The sequence below is a fragment of the Drosophila melanogaster genome, chromosome 3L (genome assembly GCF_000001215.4).
Source record: "Drosophila melanogaster chromosome 3L".
Classification (NCBI taxonomy): Eukaryota; Metazoa; Arthropoda; class Insecta; order Diptera; family Drosophilidae; genus Drosophila; species Drosophila melanogaster.
The window spans coordinates 14,654,530-14,673,398 of NT_037436.4; the positions used below are offsets into that span (position 1 = coordinate 14,654,530).

The 18,869-nt window shown below is 41.5% G+C and overlaps 3 protein-coding genes and 1 long non-coding RNA gene across 5 annotated transcripts in view; 2 read left to right on the forward strand and 2 right to left on the reverse strand.

Moving 5' to 3' along the window:
• dlp (dally-like) overlaps window positions 1-17,080 on the forward strand; it is a 39,009-nt gene extending 21,929 nt beyond the window's left edge. The window contains exons 2-8 of one of the 2 annotated variants that reach the window (NM_079347.3): window positions 9,767-9,931; window positions 10,307-10,541; window positions 12,730-12,886; window positions 12,946-13,212; window positions 14,767-15,314; window positions 15,375-15,544; window positions 15,644-17,080. In NM_079347.3, the coding sequence (NP_524071.2) occupies window positions 9,767-9,931; window positions 10,307-10,541; window positions 12,730-12,886; window positions 12,946-13,212; window positions 14,767-15,314; window positions 15,375-15,544; window positions 15,644-16,089 (1,988 nt within the window). In that variant the 3' untranslated portion in view covers window positions 16,090-17,080. The remainder of the gene's footprint in view (window positions 1-9,766; window positions 9,932-10,306; window positions 10,542-12,729; window positions 12,887-12,945; window positions 13,213-14,766; window positions 15,315-15,374; window positions 15,545-15,643) is intronic. The other variant, NM_206353.2, reaches the window with a different exon arrangement.
• Window positions 6,926-7,417, reverse strand: lncRNA:CR45888 (long non-coding RNA:CR45888). Its single transcript, NR_133240.1, has one exon. It is a non-coding gene; the product is annotated as a long non-coding RNA:CR45888 (long non-coding RNA).
• Window positions 17,081-17,405: 325 nt separating the features above from the next.
• On the reverse strand, window positions 17,406-17,908 carry CG43121 (uncharacterized protein). The gene has a single exon (NM_001259829.2). It carries the CDS (start codon window positions 17,869-17,871, stop codon window positions 17,518-17,520), a length of 354 nt encoding a protein of 117 aa, NP_001246758.1. The 5' UTR covers window positions 17,872-17,908; the 3' UTR covers window positions 17,406-17,517.
• Window positions 17,909-18,309: 401 nt separating this feature from the next.
• The window catches only part of ome (omega), a 75,030-nt gene continuing 74,470 nt past the window's right edge, over window positions 18,310-18,869 (forward strand). The window contains exon 1 of the mRNA NM_001144483.2: window positions 18,310-18,694. The gene's annotated coding sequence lies outside the window, so the exon portion shown is untranslated. The remainder of the gene's footprint in view (window positions 18,695-18,869) is intronic.

An 18,869-nucleotide genomic window follows, 5' to 3' on the forward strand; every position in this document is an offset into this window, starting at 1 on the left:
AATCCTGCTGGTATTAAGAAAAACGTTTTAAAAGCGTTTTAAAATTTTAAGCGACATTTTCAGTTTCGGGCAATTGCAATCCTTTGCTCTCTTAGCAATAAATATTATTGGATAATACAAATTACATTTAGTTAGTAATTAAGTATCACCCACAACTAAGTAAATGTGTAACAAATTTGGTCGGCTGTCGCCAAGTGTCGCGATCTGTTATAATTTCTACTTATAATTTCAATCCCCCTGTAAACTTTCCCCACATCTGATCTTCGCCTGGCAGATCCATAAATCGTTTAAACTATTTTCTCGAGAATTTACCGAGTAGGAAAGTGAGCGCGGGGAAGTAAGACAACGCCCACTTGTGGGCCAAAGGAGAATTACGTTATTAAGTCGGCAACAATTTATATAGTTTAGTGCACTTGTCATTAAAGATAATTTATAAGTGGTGGCGAACAGGCGTAGCAGCAGCGTCTATATAATCATATTTCAGCCCGAGATCAGATGAGGGTGCTCCAAAAGAAGCGTGGGCGTTGCAACAACGCAAAGCGTTGTCTAAATATAATTGGGGTTTTGGGTGGGGAACGGGACGAGGGAGCGTCGTATTTGTGGGTCTGTTGCAACTCTCAACGACCATCAAGTGATATCTTTATTTGATGGGCTTTTAAGTGCTATAAAAACTGGTCGTCTCGGCGACATTTGACTTTTGCCTGGCCCAAGAAGTTCTCCAATTTGCTTATGTTAATTTATACCCCTGCCACACAACCAAAAGCGAAAAATAACCCGAATTTCTCCTCAACATTAAATGGCCATAAACTGTCAAATAAAGCCCAGTTATTAGTTGTTCGAAGCTCATTAAGTATGCCGGCCAAAAGACAAACAGAAATGTGTGGATTAATAATCATCAGCGGGCTCATCAGCAGCGGACCTTAAGACAAAGTAGGGCCGAACCCACAAATTATGTTGTCACATGCAAACAGGAGAGGAGTCCAAGTTTTTGGCAGTTTCATTCACGCGTCTCTAACAGGATTATGTGGCATGCAACATTAGCATTTTCAGGGTGTCGTCCATCCTATATAGTATATATATTTTCGTACCAACCCATCCTTTTCTGCCCCTTCGTCTACCTGACCAAACATTGCCCAATTTGTTGTCGTCTACAACCGATATTGTTTTTTTTTTTTTTTTTTTTTGACCTTTTCTCCGCTTTGTTGCCACTCACAGCTTGACTTTTTGGGATGGTTTTCTCATTTTCCTTTTTTGTTTTGGGGAATTTATGCTCGATTATGTCCACATGGATTTTCTAGAATGTATTTCTGGAGTCTAACCTCTCCCTATGCCAGACACTGAATTGCTCTTCTCCGTGGAACTGCCATCGATTATTGATTTAATTAATTATGAACGCTCTGTGTGTGTCGCTCGCAGTTGTTGTTGCTCTAATAAATATTAATAAATTCCATTTAAGATTTTCTTTTATTGAAAACGGCTTTATATAGCTATGGAACCCCTCCAAGGCTGGCGCAAATGGATTTTCAAGAGCAAATCAATTGTATGGAGAAGTTGCACAACTCACCTGCTTTTGGACTCCATCACATGAATAGAACTTTCTTGTTCTACCAGTGCCATATGAATGACTCATTTGTAATATCAATTTCCATTAAAGTGGTTTGATCTTAAAAAAATATATATATTATGAGATATCTCATTCCTAACCACAAGACTATTGTCTTTGTCATTGTTTAGTTTTCAGCTCGATATTGATTGCAACTCTTTGCCAGATTCATTACCAAAGAATGAGGTTGCAGGGACTGAAAGAAACCCAAGCCGGCTTAAAAATGCCACAAAATTAAATCATTTATGGGCTTTAAAATTTAGGCAATTTATTTCGCTTTCCCCCTTTTGGACCCTAAATTGTTTTGTGGTCAACAGCAATTTTGACCAGGCTGGATTTGGTTATTATTTTTTCCCTTCGTTTTTTTTTTAGTTTATTGCCTGCTTGTAGTTATAGAAGAAATCTCTGCTTTTATGGCTTTTGCGGTTAAACGCTTGCGGTTTTGCGAAAGGTTTGCAAAAACGGTGAGAGCCCGGGCTTAAATGATCTTTTATGGCTTAAGCGCAGTCTGCCAATTGATTCGGTGACTCGTCATTGCTAACGTTTTTAATTGGCCCACAAAATATGCTGCTCGTGTGCTCGTTGGCCGGTGCTGAGCTGAGAAAAAGGAAAAAATCACTCACAGTTTGACAGCAACACGTAGTCAATGTCTTCGACATTGCAAAAGTAAAATAAAATCAAGACGAAACTGAACCGCAGGAACGTGCTTTGAATAAACACACAAAGTGGACTGGACTGGACGCTGCCTGCATTCGCTAAATCTCTGTCTTTTCTCAGTTTCTTCCCTCGATTCTCCGCATTTTCCCTATCGCAAACTTTTTATCTCGTGTCCAAAATCGAATTTAAATCCAGTCAAAACATCAACCGGGCCATAACAAGTCTGAATTCGGCTTTGCGGCACTATTGACCGGGTCCTAAGCTGATTGTCTCCATCTGGTTCTTCTCTTTTCTCTTCGAAATAAATCGCCTTACGGTGCGAATTGATGTGAATTGAATAAAATTGAATCAAATGGTTATTGAAATATTGTGCAAATGCTTCAATAAAAAAAAAATCGGGACTTGGGAACAATTTGGAAAGAGTGTGAACATTTATTGTAACCTTTCGATTTAAATCGTTTTACCATTTAGAATCTTACATTTTTTTACTACGCAACATTTTATTTGACACTTATTAAGATCCAAAAACCATTGTCAGCTAAACCTTTTATAAGCGCCGCCAGTGAAACGAAATGATCCAATCAGAAGTCTGATCCCAATCCATAATTCGATTAATAAACGCAGAAAAAAAGCAAACAATTTTCTTACCTCATCGGACACCATGACAAATCATCAATTGACAAACAGAAATAGCGATGAATAAATTGCAAATAAATAGAAGTGGAAAGCAAGGGAAAAATTTCAATAATTGTCAAACTGGCGAGGTAAACAAAGGCAGAATTTCGAACGCGGACCAGGTTGAGCGGTTGGTTTCCTTTGAAATCGAACGAATTGAATGCCATTTCTCAGCTATATCTGGCTGATTTGTTTGTTTTGGCCGCTGGCCGACTACCAACAACTGCCTCATCACCCGAACACCCCGTCGCGGAGTTCGGTTCATTCAAGCGAAATTAATTAAACAATAAAATTTGATTAATGGCATTGTTGGGAGCGTGTGTGTTTTGGTCTCTGGAAAGCCTCTGTTTAACCTGTTTGCTGTTTACACATTTTGCTGTTGCCCCCAAAAATTGTACAATGAGGCGTATGAGCAATGTGCACAGAGCCAAAAAATGTCGCCAGTAATTAGAGCAGCGCAAATTTAGTGGAAACTTGTGGATAAAGTTCAGCTGGGAACTTATAAAAGAAAAAGAACAACATAAAAGTAAATTGATTATATCCGCATTGTGTAGTTGTGGAAAAATGCTCTAGGGGTTTTAAATACATAAATCTAAATTCTTTTTGCCACATGTTGTGCAAGTTGTTAGACTTTCTGTTCCCAAGAAGTTCTGCATGATTTCTAGTCTTAATTCCCAGCTTTTTTGCCTTTTCTGCCCTTTTGGTTTCCCCAATTAACAGATGTTTCAGATGGTTAATTACGCCAAGGGAAAAAATGTTTGTTTTGTTGCCGGGTCTATTTTTGTATGCCTCGCTAGTGATGAAAAATGTTCGCACATTTCGCGTATTTCAAAATTGTCATTCGGTTGAATTCCGAGGCAAAATGAGAGGTGCGTTCAAATGCTGAAAGATGCAGCTTGTCCGCAGACATCTTGGCAGCCCAACAAATGGGCGAAACATGTGCAAAACTTTGAAAACTCTGACTGACGTCGTCGTCACTTCATCAGGCAAAGAGCCCGGCGACCTCCAACCCCCATTCGACCAGGAAGACTTCTTGAATCATCAGATTCCTCCGCAGATGAAACGTGTTTGCAACATAAACATTCAGCCCACCTATCCCTGCCCCTTCGGGTGATTTTAATTACGCCTAAAAGAGCCGCCGCGTACACGAAGAAAGCGAAGAAAGAGCGAAAAGCCAGTGCGAAGAAAAGAAAAATCTCCCATGCAACATTTTAGCCCACGTTTTGTGTAATTACACATAGTCAGTCAGTCGGAGGGAAACGATGGGTGGGAGTTTTTCCCGACCGCGTGAAAAGGCAACGAAGGCTAAATGTTGCATATATGTTGTATGCACCCGGCGGATACAGAATTAACAGTCAACGCCTTCGCCTGGCTCATTATTCATCTGAATGTTGCAAAACGAACGGTTTTCACAAAAGTTTTCTGCGGCAAATTATCCGCGGAGAGACACACACTTGTCTAGGACCAGATTATAAATGGCAGTACTTTGTAAATAGACATAATTATGGTGCATGACCTCTAGGTAAAAGTTCCAATCAGAATAATAAGATATTAAGACCAATAGGATTAGGAATATAAAAGTAAATTATTACGAAAAGTATTAACATCTTTTAAATAGAAAATACTAGTATTTTTCTGTTAATAAGAAATTCTTTTCTTTGCTTAGATAAAAATTGGAAACTTTATTGAAGCCTTGGGAGCAAGGATGTTATCTTTAGAGCGATGGGCAGCTTTTAGGCTACAATTGTATATTTCTTTATAATACTGACTCTGAACTCAGGCGGGTGGTCCCAGTACCATATACACTTTCGAATTTCAACCCAAATCCCAAAGCAATGCAGCTTCGGTAAAATAATTAAGTGCGTGGCAATGGGAGTCGAAGTTTTTCGGAGGAAGGAACCCAGCAGATCCCAGTGGCCCAATGTTTGTACAAATTTCTGCTTCACTTATCGTTTTTTATTCCTATTTTCTGAACTACACCTCTATTGGGAATCGAATTCCCGACGGGTGGTGGCGATTGAGTTATAGGTGTTGAAACTGCGGTCCACATGGAGTCCGAGTGTTGTCCGATTCCGCAGTGAAGTGCATTGGTTTTTTTCTTTTCGGCATTTGTTTGTTTCTATTTTCGGGGCTTATGGAGTGCGGTAAAAGAGCCATTAAAACTATACGATACTGAAAAAATTCAGCGTTCTTTAAAAACAATTGAGATTTAATTGCATTTGCTGACCTGAAAAATAAAATAAACGCAAAGTTTGTACTACTTCTGTGCGTCGAGAGGGAAATACTGCTGCCCAAAGTGTTGGAGAAACCTTGCTGTGTTGACCCAATAAATTACACCTTCCCCCGCACTCATTAAATGAGAGTCCCTGCCAGATGTTGCTGCTGGAATTTGAATAATATCCTACGAGGAAAAAAATCATTTTCAATTTACGTGCGAATTAAAAACACAAACTTTGCTGCCGGTTAAAGACTATGGGGCAGCATGACCCAGTGGGTGGTGGCTCGGATGTTGAGCGGTAAAATGGTGAAATGGTGGTGGCTGCGCTTCCTTTTTCCTTTTTGCCTGCTTTTGCTTGCTGTGCGCCTAATTAAAACTCATTACCATAAGCATAAAACTTGAGCAAGCAAATTTCCATCATCAAAACTGTGGAAAAAATGTATGGGATGCCCAACAAAGCAGTGCAAGTAAAGGCAACGGAATGCACTTAACGAAAATTATTGTATACCCATACTTATCCAAGAATATAAATATCATGCTTATTGAAAAACATAGTTTTAAAATATTATGCAACACTATTTTGTTTTCGGTGTCGACGAAATAAATTGCAGACAGGAAATTTCTGTCGATTTGCAGGAGCGAGTGGGAGAAAAGCCAACTGGACAGGAGCGCTTACAGGTTGTTTAACCTTTTCTTTGCCTAATGCAATTTCCTTGCCAGACGGCGACAATTTTTGGCTTGTTTTATTTCCTTTTTTTTTATACTTTTATATCGTTTTTTTAAATGTTTTTAGGGTGACTTTTGTGAACTATATCACCCGTCTCACTCTTTCAACCCCGCAACATAGTGGAAAGTGAAAGCTACATGCGTGCAACGACCCCTTCGCCGTCTACAGCTCCTCTCTCTCTTCAGCTCTCTTTTTCTCTCTGTCTGGCTATCCATTCTCCCTTTTTCCTCATTTCCATTTTTATTTCTTGTTGTTGTGCTGAAAACTTTTCGTCCACGTGTGCAACAGTTTCGAAATCGTCCTGCTGGGAAATTCTGGCCGCCTGGTCGAGTTGCCGGCTCGCATTTGTGTGCCTCGCAAAAAGGACGACGCGATGAGTGAGAATCCTGCCGCTCCCGCCGCTTTTGCACTCTCCGCTTTGTAGTGGCCATTGAAACTCGACTCAAAAGTTAAGTTTTCCCTGCATTTTGTAGCCATTGATAATGTTGTTGTTGGCTCGCCTTGCCGCGCCAGAAAGGTGGAAAAGGGGTGAAAGTGGATGGCGGGGGCATTGGGTTTTAGTTTTCGGCGTCTGCTTTTGTCTGTTGTTGTTCTTGGCTTTTCCATTCTGCCGGTTTCGGCTTTTCACTCGCCCAACTGTTTCAAATGTGTTTTTGTTTTGCGCTTTTCATCTCCAAGTGGAGCACAAAGAGTGTCTAAAAAGAGCGAGAGAGATGAAAGAGCAGTAGGGTTGCCACAGGATGTGGGTGGTGGGGGGTGAAACTTTGAATGCACAAGTGTTGCAGCTTGGGAAATGGATGTGGCACACTTCCGACAGGAATTGTGCAGCGGAAAATGCATATGCAGTAAAAATATATTGATGAGATAACATACATAGCATTTCTTTAAATGAGCATTGAATGGAAATGGGAAAGGCAGTGCTACCTTAAAAACTTATTAGAACATTTTAATAAAGTATACTAGTTTTTTTTTTCTATTTAAATATGAATGCATTATTTTTTATACAAAAAAGCAAAACTGATATGCAAAAATTTTTAATGTTTTTGTCTTCACACTTTAATATTATTGTTAAACTTGTAATGGGTAAGCCCCTCCTCATTTAAATACCCAAATTGTTTATCAAATCTAGCCGCAAAATCTCCCCTTCGCACCCATGGTAACTAAACCAACAGTTTCGGTTTCTTTGTTTTTGCCCAACGACGAGGGTGCAGTTCGCCACCCAGGTTTCGTTTCGGTGTCAAGCATCCTGTTGAGCATCCCGGCTAGGGACAACTTTTCGCACTCTTAAAGAGTCCTCCAGTAGAGATGAGCTTAAAGTTAACCTTGGAGAGATGTCCGCTTGCTGGGGCATCCTGGGCTCCCATTCTCCACTCACCCCGAACTTATCGCTGTTGGATATATTCTGGATATATTGACTGCGATACGCTCGCTAAACTTTCGCACCCCTTTAAGCGCCGCCCTCGGGGGTTGACTCGTCTGTCTGGGGCAATTCCTGCGTTTGTTGATCGTTACAGTAAATCATTTGAAATGAAATTTCACTTCCACTCGGTGGGTCGTCTGCACTGCAAAAAAATACAATTGCCTCATTATAAACTTAATCTTGAAAAGAAACGCCAACTATGTTTTTTTTTATCTAGTATATCCTAGCTTACTTAATTATCTCGCAAGTTGTTTTGCAATGTATATAGTAATTTTCCCTCAGTGTCCGTTAGAAGTTTTTCCTACCCTCCTGGTAACTAAGTGGATTGCGCGTGGAAATGGAAAACATGTGACCAGCGCTCCCAGAGGGTGGGTGTGGTGTTTGTTGCTCTACCACCCACTTCTATGGGTGGTTTTTCGGTAACTTTTTTTTTTGGCCTGTCGTCTTTCTACTTTTTGCAAAGCAAAGCCAAAGTTTTCTAGTAGACAACGGGGTGATTTTCACAGCGTCAGCTAGAATAAAAAGGGAAAATGCCGTATCGGTAAGTTGAGGTCATTTATTATGCTCATGACACCTTCCATCCTTAGCCGTTCCGGCTTCCTTTTTTGGTAATTTCTTCCCTCGATGATGCCGCCTGGCAACATTTGTTATCTGGGATCCCCCGCTGCCTCTTCCCATTTTCCATTTCCCATTGTTGTCTGCCTGCGAAATTATGCAGCAATTCATAAAAATGGCTGGCAGAAAAACCATTGGCGTTACTTTAATGCCGATATGTTTTTCTAACATTGATTTTAGCTACGGTTCATCGATTAGATCAAGAAACCCTATTTGGGGTGACCAAACTTATGGGTGTTTGTGTTTGGTTTGCTTTATGGCTGTCATTTTGCGTGGCATTTTAATAGATTTGAAAAAGGGTATAGTATAATAGAAAAAGGTGTAGTAAATATTGTTTAAGGATCTCTGGGGAAAAATTTGAAAGAAGGTAACAGACTGTTGAAGGTTCGATTGAAAAGAACAATAAATATTTTGTTGTATTTCCATTTCTTGCATTGAACCCCACAATTTAACTTATCTCCATCGAGTGAGTATATTTTACGCATCAAATCTTGAGCTGTTTTATCTGCCACAATTTCAATTAAGTCAAATGGTCTTAACTGAGAAATCCCAGCCAAACATTAGCCATGCCAGTCACATAGGACCAAAAACGACCCCCGCGACAGACAATTAAAAGGGGAAACCACAGACTGTGAGCCAATTTAGATAAGCCCCAGGATATAGGGAGCCCCAGCAGACCGAAGGACTTGAAAGGGTCGGTATCCTGTATGCGTATCAGAGTCTCTAGATGGTGCCACACTCCATTCATATCTTGTGCAACATAACAATTAGTAAAGACCATAAAACGAAGCAGTCGAGCACAGACAATAAAAGTTGGGGAAGTTGGGGAAATTATGGGCCAATGGAGCCAAGCGAATGGAAGTAAACTCTGTTTACATCTCGCCTGTCGAAAAATGTGCACTAAAGTATCTAAATTTATAAAAGAAATAAACAAACTGTGCAGCACTCCATATACTAGCACACTAGTATGTGTGCACAGCAGATGATGCATTTAACTGGGCAGCGGGAATTTATGAGCGCACAAAAACGAAATGGAATATAAATACAAATTCCGATTCGGATTTGGATTGAGAACCAAAAAAAAAAGTACAACTTCCAACTTGTTTGCTTTCAATTAGTGTTGAACTTTTGGATCGCCGATCCACCATCTCCTTCTCTTCTGCTGCCCGAGAATTATCTAAATAAACATCGATCCGCAGCGCGGCTATAAAAAAAGATCGCATAAAGCTGGGGGGAAAATAGGTAGTCGACCGAAATGAACTCATCGTTGCAGGGAACTAATGCATATTTTCCTCTAATTTTCTCCCAAAAAATGTGTTAAATGCTTGCGTAAATAAAACAGGCAGCGAGTAGGAATACTCAAACTTTTCTTCTTTGTGTGTAGTTTAGGCCGACTTTGGTTTTAGGTACTACTTCGAAATACTTGCGCTTACCAGTAGCTATGCTTCGTTTGCTTTATTTTTTCCAACGAATCCCTGTTAGCTGGTCAGGCTTTGCTTTTCGGTATTTGGTATTTGGTTACCATGTCAAGTGGCAAAATGCACTCGACTGCGGTGCTAGTTCCTGGAATGTTGATAGACCTTCATTCGTGGCGGGCAACAATGCAACGTTATGCATCTGGAAGTCGGTCTAATATTTGGGTAAACAAGTGGCAGTCAGTAGAATTGTATACCTTGAGAATAACTAACTAGATCTGAGCTAATAGAAGCAGTAGAAATGTGAGAATTGCTACCAAACAGTGAGAAATATTCCGTTGAGGGGATACGAAACATTTAAGAGATTAACAAAATGGTACCACTTACACTGTATTATCATAGCATTTAAATGATTATATTTCTCTATTTATTCCAGAACGAGTCCTACGATATTGCGAGTCCCCTTCGGTGGGCACTTGTTGCACCTACAACATGGAGACCCGCATGGCGATGCAATCCCGCCAGCAGCTCGAAGGGCACACCAAGGACCAGATCTCTCGTATGTCTGGAATCCTGGGCAGCAAGGCCACAAAATTCAAAGGTAGGTCACCGATTCAGCCTAAAACTCGTTGCGTCAAGGAGCCACTTGAAAATGCCACAGAAGCCACCGATTAGAGATCTTTCGGGCGTCAAGTGGTTCTGCCCCCACACAGAATAGAACCCTGATCTATATATATAGATATATGATCTCCATTGAGAGACGATGATGCGGGCATCGAGTTACTGACAATGTCAAGTGGCAGGCGACAATGCGGATGTGCCGGCATGCTATATTTTCCAGCGGATGCTGGCTAGAAATAAAATCGAACATCTAAACATTTAGTCGGGTAGAGCGGATGTGTGCGCTGATTGATCCCCTCCCACCGCACAATCGATTCTCGTTACATTTTTCACTAATTTGATTTTCCGCTTGCAGATATTTTCACGGCCCTGCTCAAAGAGTCGCGAACGCAGTTCAATAGTATGTTCATCCGAACATACGGCGTCATTTACGAGAGAAATTCGTACGTCTTCTCGGATCTGTTCAAGGAGTTGGAAACCTACTTCGCCAACGGTCGCGTGGACTTGCTGGAGGTCATGGACAAGTTCTTCAATACGCTATACCAGAAGATGTTCACCGTGCTGAACACCCAGTACACATTTGATGAAAAGTGAGTAGTAGTCTGCGAAATCCAAAACCCGATGCTCCAAAGCGAGACCGATTTTTAGAGGCCTACTACTACGCCTTTAGTTGGCAAAAACCAAACGTGTGAAACCGCAAAGTGTCTCGGGCTGTCGACCGACGACAACTAACTTACTTGACGGCCCGTCGAAACTTTGACACGGCCGGTGTGCGATTTCAGTTAGCTGATATTCCTGATATGAGTATCCTATGGATTTTTTCTTTCTCCGCTCTTTAGAGTTTTAAGTTGCTCTGGTTTTTGCCAGATTTTTCGATTGCGGTTGAAACGCTTACAGCAAAGAGAAAATGAGGAAATTGTCGGGTAATTTAGAAATCCTACAATATGATGAGCAAAAGCACAAATTTTAGATTTTCCAATGGTTGAGATTTAGCATTCAGATACAGACTATCTGAACCGACCTCCTCTTAGTCTACAGACAGATTGTCTCCCACATGGGTGATATTACATCACGTCCCACTGCCAATCTACCTACTGCGATTTATTCATCCCGGCCAACTCATTCCGGCCCACCACGTATGTATAGTATGCACCATTTCCCATCCTATCCCATAACACAGCCAAAACCAAAAACCGCACTTTATGCCAGTTCCTGTGGCAGCTGCTCGAATTTCCGCCAAAATGGTGAGGAGGAGGAAAAAAAAAGCGAAAATTGCGCCCACTTGGCTCATTGCCCCGGAACGGTCTCCACTGGTCTCCGGTAACCGGCGACTTGGCCAAATGACTTCTGCTCCCTGCACGGCCACTCCTCGTTGGCGAAGGGCTCGTGTTACCCACGCGCTTTCCAATTGATGCCGCTGACTTAAACTCCGTCTCCAACTCTTAGCTCAACTCCAGCGATTCGCTTTTATTGTCATCGTTTTAGTTTGTCGTACGTGCTTTGGCACGTTGTCGTTTATTGCCATTGGACAGCAGCAACGACAACAACGATGTCGCGTAATTGCCGGCACTTGCCAGCCGCCTGCCCCTTCTACACTGCCCAAAAATAGTGCCCATTTAGTCATTAGGATTTTTGTCATCGCGCAAATGGTTATGATACGAAATGGACGTTGAGTATTCCAACATTAAGGCTAAAGTGGTTTAAGTTCTCAGTTTATATTCTTCTTTAAAATATTAATGATCTACACATTTTCTTCCTGTGTATTGTCCCCCTGTTATTTGTTTGTGGTTGTAGTTTGTTCTGTGCGGTTGGTCGGTCGCTTGAACTGTGTTGGTTGTGCCCTTAGAATGGATCAGATGCCCCGCACAACACAGAGCTGGACCTGGGAACTAAGGTTCTCCTCCTGGCTATTTAATGAGGGGGTAGCTTAAGCAGTTAGTTTGTCTGGCAGACTTTGGGGGGTTTGGCCAAAACAGTGAAGTAAAGTATGGGAAGTCAACGGGTGTTTAAATAGAACCCTGATATGCAATATGTCCTAGGGATGAGAAGTCAAATGGCGTGACAAATATAGAAACAAATAGGAGTGAAACCATAGATAAATGATGGTAAAGGGCTGTTTAAACTCTAATAAGCACGCTCTATGTTTTTAATTAATTTAGTTCTTACCAACTTTTGCTACCTAACAGTAACATACATAGAACAAACTATTACATTGATGGAGTTCTGAATGATTAGACATCTAGGGCATCCGAACTCCACAATCTCCCCTCCCATCAGCGATTTGCAGCTGCTGGTGCTGCCGCTTGACTGATCTGTCACCTTTGTGAATGCGACTTGCAGTAATTCCTAAATTGTTTAGCAAAAGTGAAGAAGGAAAACGGGGAACCCAGCGACTTCTTGACCATAATGGCGAAGGCAGTGACAGTGAGGGCCTGAATGCAGCCGTACAAGTGCAATGACTGTCATGCTCGATGGCCAAACTGTAGGACTAGGCACATACTTACTGCATAGAGGTGCTGCAGGGGGAAACAAAAACATCAACAAAGCCAGCACATGGCGAGCAACTATTTTTATGATTTTTCCGCATAAAAATTTTTAGTTGTGCGGCGGCGGCAAAGAATGCGCCGATGATGATGTTGGTGAAGTCGGGAGCGGAGGCGATGGCGTTGAGCCGTGCCATTTACAAGTGCAGATTTCTGCCGCCATCAGTACGCCCAATGAAAATATTTTTCCCAACATTCCGCACTCATTTTCCACCGATTTAATCTTATTTTCCAGCTACATGCGATGCGTCAGCGAGCACATGAAGGAGCTGAAGCCTTTCGGAGATGTTCCGGACAAGCTGTCCGTGCAAATCAAGCGATCCTTTGTGGCCACGCGCACCTATGGCCAGGCTCTGACCACCGCTTCGGAGGTGGCGAAGAAGGTCCTCAATGTAAGTTAACTATAGGGATATTCCGTTCATACTTATCATATCATATGCTTGTCTTTTAGGTGCGACTGAATGCCGATTGTACTGGGGCTCTTACCAAGATGCAGCACTGTGGTGCTTGCAAGGGATATACGGAAAAGCCCTGTACCAACTACTGTGTGAACGTCATCAAGGGATGCCTGCACTATCAGCACGAGTTCGACAGCGAATGGGAGAACTTTGCGATGGCCATGGACAAGGTGGCGGAACGACTGCTGGGATCCTTCAACATTGTGATGGTGGTGGAGCCACTCAACATCAAGATCTCCGAGGCCATCATGAACTTCCAGGTGAGATCTACAGCGGAATAATTGGATGTGCTTGGGTCATTATCATTAGCATTTGCATAAACCAATCGCAATTTGTAACTCGTTTGGACCAAGCAGCTGCTGGTTAATTTTTATCTCTTGGCCGTTCGCAGTGGGACTCTAAGTTATACTCCCATAAAACTGTCAGTGCGTCAGAGTGGTTTACGCGTGGTTAGTTAATACGCATACATTTTAAACGAGTCGCAAAATAATTCAAGGGGAAAACCGTAGAAGATCGTGGCGATTGATATGTGGGACTAAGGAAATTTATGGACCGTAGGATATTCCAGTTCTGAGATCTTGCCAAATAACAAAAGTACAGAAAGTCGTTGTATATTTTTTAATGAATCATTTCTTTTGATAGCTGTTATTCATCTTCCCCCCATTTCAACTAAACATTTATGTAAATGCCAAGATGTTACTACCATTAAAATTAAGCAATAAATCTATTAAAAAGGACACAAATATTATACACGACATTTACACAAAAAGCTAAAGAATAATTTCCACATGGAGGATGGCCATAACTTATTGAATTTTGATTACTGCAATATTTTAACCCTCTCTAGCACCGTTTTTGTTTGCCATTTTTACGATTTATTTGCGCAACATTTGGCCCGCATATGAATTTAATTTATATTTCCATTTAAAATTTATACATTTCTTTTTTCAACCTCTGATTCTTCTTATTCGCTGTTTTTGTTTGGATCTATTGCTTTTGTTGTTTGTGTTTCGGCATTTGGCTTTTAATGTGTTTACTTTAGCCGGTGTTTGTTGTTGTTGGTCGACGGCCCCATAAAAGGCCAAAAATGCAAAATGCGAAATAGTATTCAATTTTAATTCTGATTTGTTTCCGAGGCGTTTACCCAATCTCCAAGCTTGTTGAACCGACGAACCTCTTTTGATGATTGCCATCTCCCAGTTGGGTCGACAGTTATGATGAACCGGAGTTGGGTCTAAAGTTCTGGTACTCCGTACCCCAACCTGACCCAACCTCCGTAATTATATTAACTGTAAACTGCCGAGAAGAGGCCATTGAAAGAAATAACACAGGAGATATAGGAGTGCCGATAAGACTGACGAAGCGCTAGCTTCTGTAGAGAGTTGACTCTTCGGGAAGAGGTCTCTGATCGCTCGAGTGGCCCATAATGAGTAGCTGACTGAAATCAATTCTTATCTATTGAATGGGTCAATAAAAACTAGCTATAAATAGCCATTAGGAGGCCAAGCTCAGTAGGGTGTGAATGGAATTGCTGTTGAGTATGGGAAATAATGTGACTTCCCTTGCGCCACTGGTTTCAAAAGTCATTTTAACTCAAAACTTTCAAATTTTTATAAAATTAAAAATATTAAATATCAATTGTTTATGTGCTAACACATTCAGGAGGGTCAATCAGGTCGTTCTGACTCTTCTTTATTTGTGTTTAATCTTACACTTTCTAGTTGTATTTCTAATCAGTTATTGCATGATTATTAGATCATTGTTTCCCTTTGTACTGATCAACAGTGTGTAACTCTCAAATTAATTCATTGCAGGATTCTGGCCAGGACATCACCAACCGCGTATTCCAAGGATGCGGTAGGCCAAAGTTGAAGAAAATGAAACGGTCCATCAGCCCCAAACTGCAAGGAGTTCAAATCCTCAACGCAAGGAGTCCTGTGGAGGCCGATACTCTGGACATTGATGAAACGTTGGACGAGGCGATTGTGCTGAGAGAACGCAGAGCTGCTGAGCCCGGCTCACAGGAGACATCGGCGCAACAGTCTCAAGAGCAAGGAGTTGGAAAGAGTGGAAATGGAGGAGGAGGCGGTGGCGGTAACAACAGGCGGCAACAGCAACGTCGAAAGCAGCAGCAACAGCGACGCAAACAGCAAAACAATCGCGACGACAACGATGACGATGACAATGAGAGCGGAGGTGGACGTGAACCGATTCTGGACAGGATCGTGAGGGACATTCGCCAGCGAGTGAAGGACTACAAAAAGTTCTGGTCCAATCTGCCGCACTCGGTTTGTAGCAACGAGGATATAGCCTCCAGTTCCGATGTGGACGGCATGTGCTGGAATGGTCACACAATTGATAGGTAGGCGGAAAAAACTAAATAAAATTAGCACAGCTATCTTAAACATATTATATTTTTCAGATACATGCACTCAATCACCACAGAACACGGCTCGAATCCGGAGTTTACAGGCAATCCTGCCAGTACTAAGCAAACAGCTCAAATGGCCTCTCAACTAAGTCATCTGAAGAATGCCATTGTCCACCTTCGAAATGCCTACAACGGCCAGGATGTTGAGTGGAGCGAACAAGGTAATATATGCTGGTGATTGTAATGAGTCTGTTTATAAACCATCGAATCAATCTTTTTATGTATACTTACTAACCCTTTGTTTCATTTTTGTTTTACAGAAGAACTGCCATATGCGGGTAGTGGAGCTGGTTCTGGATCCGGGTCCGAAGACGACGAGGACGATGACGAGGGCTCTGGCCTGGGACCCTTCGAACCCAGCCATAAGCCGGACGTGGAGCGTCCTTCGGTGGATGCAGACAACGACGATGACGAGGACGCCGGTGGACGGGGTCACATGCCCACGCACACATCTCGACCGACGAGCGGAGTGGACGACAAGAATCCGCTCATCCACACCACTCACTTCGACCAAGATCACAACGATCTGGATGAGGATCATAGGCAGCTGGATGAGGATGAGGACACGGATGCAGGCCATGACGGGGCCAATGACAATCGATCATCCGATGCCCCAGAAAAGATGACGCTGCGTCGCGCTCTGGTTGTTTATCTGCTGCCCCTTTATATGGCGTGGTTCGGTGGCGTCTGCGCCGATTTGCTGTGATTACTCAACGTGCGAAATGCAGCCAAGATGGAGCACGGCTGCATCCCCTACACCTCTCAGTCATTCATCCGTGAAGCAAAATGTTATTAGCAGAACTACATGCTACCCCTTATATACGAAATGCGAGTCCAAAATTTTATAAAAACTTTTGATAGTAGCAATCAAAACGCAATCAAGAAAATAGGTAATTTTTCGAATTTTACTCTCGTCAGGAATTTTTTCAAATTTGAATTGGATGAAATCTCACTCTAAATCTAAAATTTAATTTTTGAAAACTACCAGATATTGTAAAAATCAGAAAATGCCTGATCTAAAGCGGTTCTTTAATGAGACCCGATAGGAGAAAAAGAAATTAGTGGAGGAGAGAGAATACGTAACGAGCCCATTTTAGTTTAGTAAGCCCCCAAACGCCCCTGTTCCCCCACACTCTAAGTCTAAGTGCGAAATTGTATTTTGTAAGCCAGAGAGTGAATGAATGTAGAAGTGAGTGCGTGTATGTCGCGGAGTGAATGCTTTTACCGAGTGTGAGTGCGAGCGGAGTGCCTGTTCAATGTGATCGTTTAGCAAAAATTAACTATAAACACTTTAGCCCCTAGAGACCTAAGCGAAAAACACACCTACACCTACATATTTAATTTGTATTATATTTATGCATACGCGCATATGTAATGTAACCAGCAAATTGCCACAGCACACAATTTCAATTATCACCGAAATGAAGAGCAATAACTAATTTGTAACTGTAGTCTACTGATAAACCTAAAAACTGAAGTCTTATTTACGTTAACATGGCCATAGAAAAGCGTCCGAGCCACGGCTTTTGTAATTTTGTATCTTTCGTAGACAGCCCTGACTTTTGCCAGCCATCAAACGCATTTCAAACTAAACTGTGTACACCTACATATTTATATTTATTTTTGATTTTTTATCGGTTTTTATATATTGTATTAAAACAAATGGAAAAAGAAAAAATACAAAAACGTAACAAAAGAAAAGAACTTCCGCTTTTAATTGTGGGGATTGATTTAGAAGGTGTTTCAAAAGTTCATTAACTCATGCCCTTAAAAACCGTTACTGTTATATGGCGTTGCCAGAATTGAAAAATATTTATGTATGATACATCTTCAGCTGTAGGTTTTATGAACGCTAGAGGTCGCACATGTGCCAATGTAAAAGTCGTTTGTAAACAAATTGCCTAAAGCGCAGAGTTTCTTAACGGAAAGTTATGCTTTCTTAAATTTTAAAAAACAACTAAGCTGAAGAAGACAAGTAAACAAGAAAACAATACACAGTAAGCAAGAAAAAAAATTCTTTTTGCCACGGTTTTTATTCTAACAATTAACAATTAACAATTTTCTGCCCGTTTTCCTCGTGTATAACGTATGGAAAACCGTAGCATTAATAACAATTATACAATGGAAAATCGCATTATTGATTTCCTGTGACTTCCTTGTCTACCTCTTCAATTTCATCATCATCTACCTTTGACCCAATAGCTTCTTCATTTGCAAATTCTGAAAGTTCTTTCTCCTGGTTGTCCAACTCATCCTCCAATGTTTCCAAGTCCTCATAGGTGTCTCCATTACCTTCGTCCAAAGCAGGTAAATTCAAGCTAGCCATTGAGTTCTCCACAGATGTAAGGCGGTCCAAGAGGGTCTTCAGGCGCTTGTCGATAGACTGGAGGGCTACAAGGCTCCCTTTGGTTTTCTCTTCAGTCTTTGTTAATAGCCCGAGGTCATGTAGACTTTTTTTCGGTTTCTCCGGAGACTCCGGGGAAAGCATATCTAAAATTTTTTTTTATTTCTTCTATGATGGGAATAATTTTAGAGACTGTCAATGATCGATGTATACCTTACTTCTATATTGTCAAAATAGTTAATATTAATGACTGGCCTCCTAGATTACCAAAATTGATAAATAAATACTTATTTTATGAGTATTGATTGATTATGACTTTGAGGCGCATATATTCAGAATACAGTTCTATCTAGCTGTATGCATATATTAGAATAAGTGACCAATTTTGGTATCAATTTTTTTCCATGTACCAAAAATACTCATTCATTCATATGACCGGCAAGTGGGAGAGCGTGGAAACTCCGAGATCGTGGCCAAGCGCAAAGGTCTCGAGATCTCAGGCGACGCTCCATCCGTCGGAATATCTGGCCTGATGGCTCTCTGTGTATCTTTGGGTGCGCGGGGAGCTTGTGGTGGCTTTTTCAGTGAGCGCGCGATCGGCGTACGGTAAACAACAACTGCTGCCAACGCAACGTGAAAAATGAACTGCGGCAAAGAAAATTTCGAAACGTAAACCTGGAGCGCCCCTCTGTGCACACGAAAATATATCTGTGAGATGCGCGAATGCGAATCTTGATGCATTGCAAAAATTTTGAATTTAAATAATTACGCAAGGCGCGGCACACGTGAGTGCGGTCGTGAAATGAAATGAAATGAAAAGTGGGCGAAGCGAAAGTGGAAATTGACGTCAATTTTCCTGTGATCACTGTGATTGTGATGAGTAACCAATTATAAACAAGTGAAAGACGACAAATAGATAAGGCTATCAGCAATCTTTCGGTTCGGTATCGTTCATCCGCAGTTCCGCGTAAGTTTCATTAGGCAAAACACTAAAATTTCATAAACAAACATTTGAAATGAGAAAACTTTTTGGTTCTCCGGCCAAAGCAACGTTTGACTTTTAAAGTCAACGTCTTCTTCTAAGCTCTTTTCTTTTCATCTTTTATTTGCCCCCTTGCGCTTTCAGCTGTTCGATGGAAACC

What these genes read in the sequence shown, in the direction of transcription:
- CG43121 (NM_001259829.2), bottom strand. Translation starts at nt 17,871, where the DNA reads ATGCTTTCCCCGGAGTCTCCGGAGAAACCGAAAAAAAGTCTACATGAC.